The following is an 11841-nucleotide window of genomic DNA, read 5'->3' as shown; positions in this document are numbered from 1 at the left end:
GAGGGTGAATTAATCACTGGACACTGCGAGCATGCTGTCTGTACACTTGGGGACCTCGTGGTTCAGGTTAAGATTTTAACTCAGGAAAGCAGTTGTGAAAAGTCTGAAACTCACTGTCACTGGGAAAAGCTCAGAGCTGTGTTCACTTCTTATCTTCCTTCCTCTGGGACCCACCACTACCTAAAGGGTCACTGTTCCTTCTCTCCTTCAGGACTCATCCGCAATGGGAAAGGGTCAAAGTCCAGGGCCCAGCATTTCAGTATTTGCCTCCTGCCTTCAGGACCCACTGGGCCTGGGAAGGGGTAAATGATTTTGGTGGAGATGCTGGGGATGAGCCTGGGAAAGGACCAAAGTTTGCTCAGGGCCCATTATTACTGGGAAAGGATGTATTGGGAGAGGTTTAATATTTGGCTGAAATGTGTGTGTGTGTGTGTGTGTATCAGGATTTGAACTTTCCCCTTCCTCCTCTGAGTCACACTGTCCCTCCTTTTTTTTGAGGGGGGAGCACTATCTTGTAGGAATATTATTTTCCATAACCCTTCAAACACCACAAAATAATTGCCTATGAAATGGTATTTAAAAAACTAATCAGAGTTCCCAAAGCCGATGTCTAAGTTGTGTTTGTCCAGGATTTGTTCGAAGTCAGGCTATGGAGGAAACCACAGAAAGGACAGTTTATTGTGTTAAGGTGGACGACAGAAGAACCAAGTGAAAAGGGAAAATCAGACTGCTTTACAGAAAATCTGATCACACATGTGTGTGACAAAAAGCGTGTCTAGCTCGCTGTGGAGCCTACATCCTAGTCCTGCTACCCACGACGCTGGGGCAGGATCACAAATTCCAGGCCAGCCTTAGCAACTCTGTAAGACCTGCCTCGGGCTGGGGTGCGGCTCACGGGACAGCACTTGCTAGCACGCCTGGATCCCGACGAGGTTAGGGTGGGGAAATGGGAATCTAGCTCAGGTGGAGCCTCCCCAGGTTCAACCCCTGGGGAAAAAAAAAATGAATAAAACAGTAAGAGAACGGAAAAATGTCCCAGCTGGAATGAACGCCTGCACTGCGGCCCCGCAAACACCCGACACACAAAAGCACCGCCCCGGCCCACGGGCGAACCAGGAAGTCGGCTCCAGAGGCCAGCCGGCCAAGGGCAGAGCCGGGGCGCACCGGAGCGCACCGGAGAGCTCCGCCCTCCCCCGGTCGGAGAGGGGAAAGCAGGGTCGCGGGAGCCTTCGTTGCCTAGGCCGAAAGGAAGCCAAAACTTCCGGAAGTCGTAGTCCCTAGGCCCGGAAGGAGGCCGGACAGCCGGGAGTCCTAGTCCCCAGGCCCGGAAGAAGACCGGGCCCGGAAGGAGTCCGTAGTCCCCGGGCCCGGAAGGGGGCCGGACCGCCGGAAACTGGGTCTGCCAAGCCTGGGGCTCAGGGTGCAGTGTTCTCCACGAGACCGAGAGCTGGGCCGGCGACATGGCGGGGCTGGAGCTCCTGTCTGACCAGGGTTACCGGGTGGACGGTCGTCGTGCCGGGGAGCTGCGCAAGATCCAGGCGCGCATGGGCGTGTTCGCGCAGGCCGACGGCTCGGCCTACATCGAGCAGGGCAACACCAAGGCGCTGGCAGTGGTCTACGGGCCGCACGAGGCGAGTGGGCCGCGCGGGATCGGCGGGGTCGCGGTCGCGCCTCCCGTTTACGCAACGAATGCTCGAAGCCGCATATCGGCTGAGTAAATGCCCAAGTTCTTAAGGTGCATCTCTGGGTATGTCCTGTCTCTCTCCTGCGCCCTGCTCTCCCTTGTCGGGTTCCTCATCGTGCCAGGCTCTCGCCCATTCGGTCACTTCCCCGCTGTTCTCCTCCGGCGTCATGTTTGGGATGCTGCCGCTCCAGGCCACAACACGCTCTGTTGCCTTTGTGTCTACCACCCGAACGTCAGCTCTACTTAATCTTACCCGTTTGTCTTTCCACGGGAACATAAACTCTCTGAGAGCAGCGACTTTAAATAAAACTCTCTGATTTTATTGCTACGTTCTACCCTATAACAGTGCCTCCCCAACGCAGAGATAATTTTTAATTGCTTAGCAAATTAATGTGGGAGCCCAGTTTTCTAGATGAAAGAAGCCAGGATGAAGGCAATGGGTAGAAACAAACATGGCACTTCTGCAAAGCCGAAAGAATGACGGTGGAGGGAGAGGAGATAATTCCAAATAACGGTTTCCAGGGAGGTGAGGACTAGGGCTTTGTAGACTGGGGAAAGGATTTGGGATTTTATTTCCCGTATAACAGAAGCCTTTGGTAGGTAAGTAGAATGTGAGTGTGTGGTGAGGCAGAATCGGCTTGATGTTTTTAAACATACTGTGGCCACCACTTAGAGGAGTTGGGAGGAAATGAAGTGAGGCATGCACGCCAGAGGTGATGATGGCCTAGACTGACAAATGGATCTCCCTTGGATGTTTTGGAGATAAGGTTGCTGCCACTCTCTTGAGAAGGAGGTTGAAAGGACTAGGGAGTGTGAGCTGGGAGAGTAGGCTTGACTTATGCATCCTTTCTCTTCTAGATCCGGGGTTCCAGGTCTCGAGCCCTGCCTGACCGGGCTCTGGTGAACTGTCAATATAGTTCAGCAACCTTCAGCACAGGTGAGCGCAAGCGGAGGCCACATGGAGACCGTAAGTCCTGTGAGATGGGCCTACAGCTGCGCCAGACTTTTGAGGCAGCCATTCTTACTCAGCTGCACCCACGATCCCAGATTGACATCTATGTGCAGGTGAGCTGGCTGCAGTTTTCAACCCACCGAGGGAAGGGAACTGGAGGGTGGGATGGCAGTTTAATGGACTGATAACAGCGTGGGGGGGTCCTTGCAGGTACTGCAGGCTGATGGTGGAACCTACGCAGCTTGTGTGAATGCCGCCACGCTGGCAGTGTTGGATGCTGGGATACCCATGCGGGACTTTGTGTGTGCATGTTCAGCTGGTTTTGTGGAAGGCACAGCCCTGGCAGACCTCAGCCATGTGGAGGAAGCAGCTGGTGGTCCCCAACTAGCCCTGGCCCTGCTGCCAGCCTCAGGCCAGATCGCACTGCTTGAAATGGATGCCCGGCTGCATGAGGACCACTTGGAGCAGGTGCTTGAGGCCGCTGCCCAAGCAGCTAGAGATGTGCACACCTTGTTGGACCATGTGGTACGGCAGCATGTGCGTGAGGCATCTATCTTGCTGGGGGACTGAACACCCAGCCACTTTTGTCCAGAATAAAGTCCTGCTCCTCTGCTCATCACTCTTTGCTGTATAGCACTTGCAAACAGTTTGACTCTGGGGAATGACGGGGGAGCCAACTCCACACATGAACTATATCTCTTGTGGCCTCAGGACTCAAACCTCCAGAAGCATAGGTGGTATAGGGGTATCTGGGTGGAGAAAGCAATCTGTTGGTGAGAGGTGAGAAAAATCAAGCCTCAGACCAAGGAGTTTGCCATCCTCAGTCCAGTCCCTCCAGAACCTGAGTACAAGGATTAAAAGAAACCTTGACTGGCTATAGGTAGGGCCAATGCCTCCCCCTAGGAGCACCTTGGGCCTTTTCCTACTGCTTACCTTGGGCTCTAAACTACAGGAGACTCCTCTGCTCACTTGATCTTTTCTCCTGAGTTTCGACATTTTCCCCAGCCTAAAATTGTACCCCCTTCAGCAAGCTCCCCTTCATCCACCGCCTGCGTTGGCCACCAACTCTCCTCCTATGCCAGGGACTTGCTGGCCTGGACAAAACAGTACGCTCCTTGCTAGCTACTCCATATACACAGGCCTGTCTTATTAGTAGATTTGCATCTTCCCTGTGGGTCTTCTATCTACCCATGAAGACCTTAGTTCAGAACCCATGTGACACCACTGTGATTTCATTTTCAGTGACTGACATCCATAAGAATGATTCTTAAACGCCTGAACCTCAGTCCACACTGTAGTCATTCACAGCCTCTGTGGCAGGCGTGGTGCTCTGAGCACCTCCACCTACCTTCCCTGACAATCGTCTCCGATTTCTGTGAGCCTTCCAACTGGAGCTTTATCACTGCTCCCGATACCCTGGTGTCGGCCTTGTCTCTGCTCCCTGCTGGTACTGCGCAGGGCCGGTCCAGCCCTTCCGGAGGCCGATCCCGGAGACCAGACTCCAGTCGCATAGGTTCCGGCTCCCTGCAACCCTAGGGCCTCCAGCAGCCGAGCTGGAGAAAGGTTCTGCTTTGCGCACGCGCAGCGGCGCGAATTTCAGTGGGACCGGAAGTGCGGCTGGGTTTAGGTTCGGGGTCTGACAGGAGCAACTCGCGCTCCGCGGCTGGAGCTGGCTGCGAGAGCAGGGTCCCGCGTCGCCCTCCCGCCATGGGCCTCCTGTCGGACCCCGTGCGCCGGCGCGCGCTCGCCCGTCTCGTGCTGCGCCTCAACGCGCCGCTCTGGTGAGGGTGGGCTGGGCTGGGGTCCCTGCGCTGCTCGCGCCCTTCTCCTTCGGTCCACGTCCCGCGGGGGATGCGGGGACCCGGAGTCTAGGTTTCCAGGCCCCTCACACCTGCCCGTTCGGCCCCTGGTTTGGAGCTGGTGGCCACAGTCGGCGTCCCAGATCACGCTAACGCTCCGGCTGCTCCCTCTGACCCCTCGCAGCGTGCTGAGCTACGTGGCGGGCATCGCCTGGTTCTTGGCTCTGGCCTTCCCGCCGTTGACCCAGCGTACTTACATGTCGGAGAACGCCATGGGATCCACCATGGTGGAGGAGCAGTTTGTGGGCGGAGACCGTGCCCGGGGCTTTGCCCGCGATTTCGCTGCCCACCGCAGGAAGTCGGGGTGAGCCGCAGAGCAGCGGGTAGGGGAAAAGTAGTGGTGGCCAAGGCCAGGGAGCTCCGTTCAGAGGCTGTCTTTGTGTCTCCAGGGCTCTACCAGTGGCCTGGCTGCAGCGGACGATGCGTACAGTAGGGCTGGAGGTCTACACGCAGAGTTTCTCTCGGAAACTGCCCTTCCCGGATGAGACCCACGAGCGCTATGTATTGAGGAAGGGTGGGGGTGAGGGTGCTTGGGATAGAAAAGCGCTGTGAAGGGGTCACCTGGGGCCAAGAATCCTAATGGGAGGGATGATCTGGGGCCAGGGAAATCCCTGCTTTGCAGATTGTAGGGCCAAGGAAAGGTGGTGGTGGAGGCTTTGACTTTCTACATACTAGGGTTGCTCTGAGGCTCCTTCACCAATGCATTGTACAGATGGTATCAGGCACCAACGTGTATGGCATCCTACGGGCCCCACGTGCTGCCAGCACCGAGTCTCTGGTGCTCACTGTACCCTGTAACTCTGACTCCACCAATAGCCAGGCTGTTGGACTGCTGCTGGCACTTGCTGCCCATTTCCGAGGTGAGACTCCAGGGCTGCTGCCCAGGGAGGGTTTGGCCAGTGCTTCAGTCCTGCTTACCTTATGTCTGACCTCCAGGGCAGATTTACTGGGCCAAAGATATCATCTTTCTGGTGACAGAACATGATCTTCTGGGCACTGAGGCTTGGCTTGAAGCCTACCACGACGTTAATGTAACTGGTAGGTGCTCTTGTCTTCTCCTGGTCTCTCTCGGGGTCAATTGTTCTCACCAGTGTCTCCTCTGGTGTTTATTTGCTTGCCCCTACAGGCATGCAGTCATCCCCATTGCAGGGCCGGGCTGGAGCCATTCAGGCAGCTGTGGCCCTGGAGTTGAGCAGTGATGTGGTTACCAGCCTTGATGTGACTGTGGAGGGTCTCAATGGACAGCTGCCCAACCTTGACCTGCTCAACCTTTTCCAGACCTTCTGCCAGAAAGGGGGGCTGCTATGCACACTTCAGGGCAAGGTTTGACCACTTGCTGAGGTATAGGGCCTTTGGTGAGGGGTTTATCTAATCCTGTTCCCATCCCTACTCTGCCCTCTCACCATCCCTCCAAAGCTTCAGCTCCAGGATTGGACAACGCTGGATGGGCCATTGCAGGGCCTGCAGACACTGCTGCTGATGGTTCTGCGGCAGGCCTCTGGCCGCCCCCATGGCCCTCATGGCCTCTTTCTGCGGTACCGGGTAGAGGCCCTGACCCTTCGGGGCATCAATAGCTTCCGGCAGTACAAGTATGACTTGGTGGCTGTTGGCAAGTAAGTAGCCTCTGATTCCCTCTTTGCGTTCTCAGGGAAGTGTCCAACTGGTACACGGAGGGAGTGACTGACTTTGTCCTGCTATGCACCTGACAGGGCTCTGGAGGGCATGTTCCGAAAGCTCAACCACCTGCTGGAGCGCCTACACCAGTCATTCTTCTTCTACCTGCTTCCTGCTCTATCTCGCTTTGTCTCCATTGGTCTCTACATGCCTGCTGCTGGCTTCTTGCTCCTGGTCCTTGGTCTCAAGATATCCTCTGTCCCCCAACTATTCACTCATGGACAGCCTTGGAGCCCCTCAACTCTGCATCATCCTACTCTGGGATTGGGGTGGGAAAGTCCTGGGTTCCCCACCTGGCAGATCTCATCACACTGTCATTGAGGTCCTTGACTTGGGCCATGCTCTGGAGCTGTGGATGCAGTTGCATGAAGCTGGAGTGGGCTCTGAAGAGGCTGGGGGTGCTCCTGGACCGAGTACCCAACTTCCCCCAGCACAGGTGATGATGCCCCTATCTGCTGTTGGGTGGGCTTCTAGGATCCTGAGTAGTGTCTTCTACTGCCACTCAACCTCAGCTGGAATAGTGGTTTTCTGGCCCCAGGGCCTATCTCAAGGTGCCCGTATACTATACCCTGCAGGGTGTGGGGCTGGCCTCGCTTGTAGCACCCCTGCTGATCTCTCAGACCATGGGCCTGGCCCTCTACATCCTGCCTGTGTTGGGTCAACATGTGGCCGCCCAACACTTCCCAGTGGCTGAGGCTGAGGCTGTGGTGCTGACACTGCTGGCAATTTATGCAGCTGGCCTGGCTCTTCCTCACAACACCCACCGGTGAGTGACTAGGCTTGGGCAGGTGGCACAGGGCCCCCCTGGACATGTAGGCAGTTCTTGGGCTTCCTCTGAGCCTTTTGCCTTTTAGGGTAATGAGCACACAGGCCTCAGACAGGGGATGGATGGCACTGAAACTGGTGGCTCTGATCTACCTAGCACTACAGCTAGGTTGCATCACCCTCACCAACTTCTCCCTGGGTTTCCTGCTAGCTGCCACCATGGTACCTGCTGCTGCACTCACCAGACCCTATGGGCCTCGGTATGTATTCATCAGCCCCCACCTCCCCCAGTGCCTGTGCCCTTCACCCAGAGTCCTTGGTCATTCTGTTCTCTGTCCCCACCATCTGTGGAACATACCCCGACGATGCCTCTCCACCCAGGCCACTCTATGCTGCCCTACTGGTGCTGACAAGCCCAGCAGCCATGCTCCTGGGCAGCCTGTTCCTGTGGCGGGAGCTACAGGAGACACCGCTGTCACTTGCTGAGGGGTGGCAGCTTTTCCTCGTGGCACTGGCCCAGGGCGTGCTGGAGCACCACACCTATGGTGCCTTGCTCTTCCCACTGCTCTCCTTGGGCCTGTACCCTTGTTGGCTGCTCTTCTGGAATGTGCTCTTCTGGAAGTGAGGTCTGCTACCTGGGCACAAAGGCTGGGGCAGGGCTCTCCAAGCCCTCACCATTTTTCCTCCTCCCTGGGAAATAAACAAGTGTCTGTTTCAGCTGTTGTTTGGGCTTCTGGCCCATTGGCCTTGTGGGGAATCCATTCTCACACACCTCGGCGCCGGGAAGATACGTCCAGCCCATTGTGCTCTATGAATCAACAGTCACTGCAGGGCCAGGAACAAAGCTGGGATGAGGAAATTCTTGGGAGCCTGATGGGAGCAGGAGCACCCAGAGACCACACCTTGCCATCTTCAATGCTGGGGCTAAGTGGGCAAAGGGGTTGGAGTCCTACAGAGGAGGCTCAGGGTTCAGGCCATGTGCCCAACCAAGGCCAGAGCATGTGGGCTTTATATGAACACTGTTGAAGCAACCTAAGTAAGGTGCCTACCAGGAGCAGGGCAGCAGCATAGTTTGGCAGAAACAATCTTTGAAGCCCAGCCAGTACCCAGGAGCAAGAGGCTATGGGGGATGGGGCCCCAAAGTGGGAAGGCCCTGACAGGTAGCACAGAGAAGCAGATTATTGTACTAAGACCCTAAAAGGAACTTCAGTCCATCCTGGAGGAAAAGAGTGTGGCCCTTTGGTGAACTCGGGGCCATGTGGTGCTGAGGCTGGAGAAATGTCAGGGAAAGACAAAAGTACTTGACCAGACACAGCCACATGCAGGCATCTTTAGAAAGTGGGCATGGCTACCTTGCCTAGAGAAGTGGAAGGATCCATCTAGTCAGCTCAGGGCCAACCACCCCTCAGTTTCATGTCCCTGAGCAGCATGTGATCTGGAAGATCTTGAGGGGAGTACCCTGCCTGTACCCCACCCTCAGGGCTCCTCTTCCTCTGTGGTAGGACCTAGACTTCCCTTGGGAGGCTTCTCTACCCTGGGGCTTGTTGTCTCAGCTCCACAAGTGGGAATCAGACCCTGAAGAGTTTCTCTCTGAGTCCTCCAGAGGAAGCTGCTGATCCCCTTGTTGGGTACGTGTCTATACCCTGTGTGCAATGAGGAGTGGGGGAACCTCACTGTGACGGGTGGCCTCGTCACTGACTTGCGTCTTTGGCCCCTTGTTTCCAAGGCCAGAATCTCCAAAGGACTAAGGCCAGGTAGAGACCTGTGGCCTCCAACCCAATCCTCTCATTTTCCTAGGAGTACCTCCCAGGGAAGCATCCTAGGCTCTCCTCTGCTACAGGGAGATTCAGTCCTTTATGTATCTTTGTGAGCAGTTGTGTGATAGAAAATTCCCTTCCTGGTGTTTTAACAGGTCTTTGGCCTCAGTTGTTATTAACTGGGCAATGGCAGTCTCTTAAAGCATAAATGGAAATTGAACCATGACACATATAGGTGGGAAGAAAACTGAAAGATCAACCTACTTGTGCTGTGGATACATCCCAGCAGAATCATGAATTATTCCTCTATTGAGAGGGAACTCTAGAATGTACTAAAAAACAAAAAGGAAAAGAAAAGGCTGGTGCTGCTTCCTCTTCAAAACCAGTCTGGGTGTGTGGTGCACACCTGTAATGCCAGCTAACAGTTACTAGGAGAGCAGAGCAGGAGATTCAGCAATGTGGGCCAGTCTGGATAACAAGAAAGTGCTGGCCGCGGCCTAGAGCTCAGTGGCAGAGCGCTCGCCTCACACGCGGTGTGAGGCACTGGGTTGGATCCTGAGCACCACATAAAAATAAGTAAAGATACTGTGTCCTAAAACTAAAAGAAGGGGGTTGTGGCTCAGCGGTAGAATGCTTGCCTCGCACGCACGAGACCCTGGGTTCGATCCTCAGCACCACATAAAAATAAGTGAAATAAAGGCATTGTGTCCAACTATAAGTAAAAAATGAAAAATATTTTTTAAAAATTAGGAAAAAAAGTGCTAAGGATGTAGCTCAGTTGTAGAAATACTTGCTTATAGCACAAGGCCCTAGATTCAGTTCCTAGTGCCACACACACACACACAAATCTGTAGTGGAAATATAAAATGGGAGTGAAGTCTTAAATGTGTCTTTTGGGGCTGTCACAGTACTTGTATCTCTGGTATTTCTTTTTGGCCCTCCTGATTGAAGATAGTCCCAGATCTTCAGCTAGGCATCACTGGGTTATGCTATGGATGATTAGATTCCCCTGCCCCACCCCCAAGTACTAGAGCTTGAAGCCAGGGTTGTTTTGTGTTGCTTGCAGTACTGGAAATTCAACTTGGGGCTTCACTCATGCTAGGCAAGTACTGGACCACTGAGCTACACCCCAGCTCCATATATATAAGTAATATAGATAGTTTTGTTTTTTCCTTTTTTACTGGGGATTAAACCTAGAGCCTTGCACATGCTAGACAGGTGTTCTTTCACTGGGCTACATACCCAGACCTCCAGTGGCACTTCTGAGCTACATCCTCAGCCCTTTATTTTTTATTTTGAGACAGGGTCTTGTTAAGTTTCCCAGGCTGTCCTTGAATTTACGATTCTGCCTCATTCACCTGAGACACTGGATCACAGATGTGCACCACCTGTGATTTATAAAGATGTGTGAGGATTCATGATTGCCAGCTGAGTGGCTTTAGAAGTGACCAGGCATGGGCCTGTGATCTCAGCAACTCTGATTGATGCAGCACGATCACAGATTTGAGGCCAGTCTAGGCAACTTAGGGAGATCCTATCTCAAAAAAGCACTGGGATGTAGCTCAGTACTCCTGTTTTCAATCCCCCAGTACTGGGGTGGGGGTGGGGAGGTACTGAAGGGGCAAAGGTGATTGAGGGTATAATTCACTAGTAGAGTGCTTGCCTGACATGCAGGACACTGTGGGTTCCATTCCCAAAATCACAAAAACAGAAAGGGTAGCCTGGAATGAGTTCCCTAGGGTCAGACAAGTATAATTACTGTCCCCATTTTGCAAGTGGATATCAAAGAGGTTAAACAACTTGGTCAAAGGCTTACAGCAGAATGTCATTTTAGTCTTGTTACACACATCTTGGATGCATGATAATTGGGTTTTTAGTGAAAGTTTAAGAAGGTATCAGTTGAGTACTGTCTTGAAATTGATGAGATGGAAATTTAGTTTAAGTCTAGAGTACACTATAAGTACACTCCTTTAGCCACATGTGTGTGTGTGTGTGTGTGTGTGTGTGTGTATGAGTATGCAGAAGCACTGGAGATCGAACCAGGGTCCTGTGTTCATTAGCCAAATGCTCTATCACTGATCTAATCTCTGGTCCATCTTTGCCTTTCATTTGTTTGTTTTGGGTACCAGGGATTGAACCCAGGGGTGCTTAGACACTGAGCCACATCTCCAGCTCTTGTGTGTGTGTGTGTGTGTGTGTGTGTGTTGCTAGGGATTAAGCCCAGGGCCTTGTGCATGCAAGGCAAGCACTTTACCAAGTGATATATATCCCCAGCCCCCTTTTTATAGTTTATTTACACACAGGGTCTTGCTGAGTTGCTTAGGGCCTCCCTAAATTGCTGAGGCTAGCTTTGAACCTAGGAGCTTCCTCTCTGAGCCTCCTCCTGAGCTGCTGGAATTGTAGGCGTGTGCCACCTTGCCTGTTGAGAGCCATAGCCAAGTTGGGATGGCGCCTAGCATTTTGCCAGTACTTTTGAGCTCTCGCGGGGATTCCTGAAGAGTTCCCGTTGGTTGGTGAAGTTCCGGTGGTGGGAGTTCCGGTTGGTGGTGTGTTCCTGGAGGAGTGGCGTGGGTGGCGTGTGTGGAGTGTGCTGGTGGAGTTCAGAAATAAAGTTTGTTCCTGCTTGAGTGGCTCGTGATTTGTGCCCAGCCAGACTGCGGCACATGCCCTACTCTAACAATTTATGATGTGTCTAGGTATGGATCTCTTTTAGTTTATACCACCTGGAGCTTGATCTTCCTGCCTGTGTAGATTCATGTTCTTCATGAAGTTTGGCAAGTTTTAGGATATTATTTATGTATTGTTTCTTCCCCTTTCTCTTCTCTGACTCTGGAACTATCATTTATATGTTGGTACACTTAATGTTGAGCTGCAGATCTTTGAGACTCTGTTCATTTGTCTTGTTCATTTTTGTGTGTATGTTTGTGGTGGGGGAGGTACTGAGGATTGAACCCTGGACCTGAAGCATGCTCGGCAAGTACTCTACCACTGAATTAATCCCTGCCCTTTTTATTTTATTTATTTATTTTTGGTTGCTGGGGATTGAACCCAAGGTTGTTCACCACTGAGATACATCTTTTTTTTTTGTTTGTTTTAGAGACAGGGTCTTGATAAATCGCCCTTGAACTTATGATCCTCCTGCCTCTCTCT

General features: G+C 53.0%; 1 protein-coding gene and 1 long non-coding RNA gene across 3 annotated transcripts; one reads left to right on the top strand and one right to left on the bottom strand.

The window, feature by feature from the left end:
* Positions 1 to 648: 648 nt before the first annotated feature.
* Positions 649 to 4116, bottom strand: LOC124095797 (uncharacterized). The gene is made up of 2 exons (XR_006852603.2): positions 3985 to 4116; positions 649 to 3403 (listed from the first exon to the last, which is right to left on the bottom strand). It is a non-coding gene; the product is annotated as an uncharacterized LOC124095797 (long non-coding RNA).
* A 170-nt stretch (positions 4117 to 4286) lies between these two features.
* Gpaa1 (glycosylphosphatidylinositol anchor attachment 1) lies at positions 4287 to 7651 on the top strand. Of its 2 annotated transcripts, none has more exons than XM_046449133.2 (12): positions 4287 to 4417; positions 4620 to 4799; positions 4885 to 4996; positions 5208 to 5355; positions 5432 to 5533; positions 5622 to 5818; positions 5912 to 6108; positions 6205 to 6358; positions 6510 to 6605; positions 6745 to 6935; positions 7146 to 7194; positions 7316 to 7651. In XM_046449133.2, the coding sequence occupies exons 1-12, from the start codon at positions 4344 to 4346 to the stop codon at positions 7418 to 7420; spliced, it is 1605 nt and encodes a 534-aa protein (XP_046305089.1). In that variant the 5' UTR covers positions 4287 to 4343; the 3' UTR covers positions 7421 to 7651. The 2 variants fall into 2 exon arrangements, with proteins under 2 accessions (XP_046305089.1, XP_046305087.1); XM_046449131.2 differs by having other exon boundaries at positions 7024 to 7194.
* Positions 7652 to 11841: the final 4190 nt, after the last annotated feature.

This window comes from Marmota monax, unplaced genomic scaffold, assembly GCF_021218885.2.
Source record: "Marmota monax isolate L192 unplaced genomic scaffold, Marmota_monax_Labrador192_F-V1.1 WCK01_AAM20220418_F8-fsc00073, whole genome shotgun sequence".
Classification (NCBI taxonomy): domain Eukaryota; kingdom Metazoa; phylum Chordata; class Mammalia; order Rodentia; family Sciuridae; genus Marmota; species Marmota monax.
This window is presented reverse-complemented; position numbering and strand designations above follow the sequence as displayed.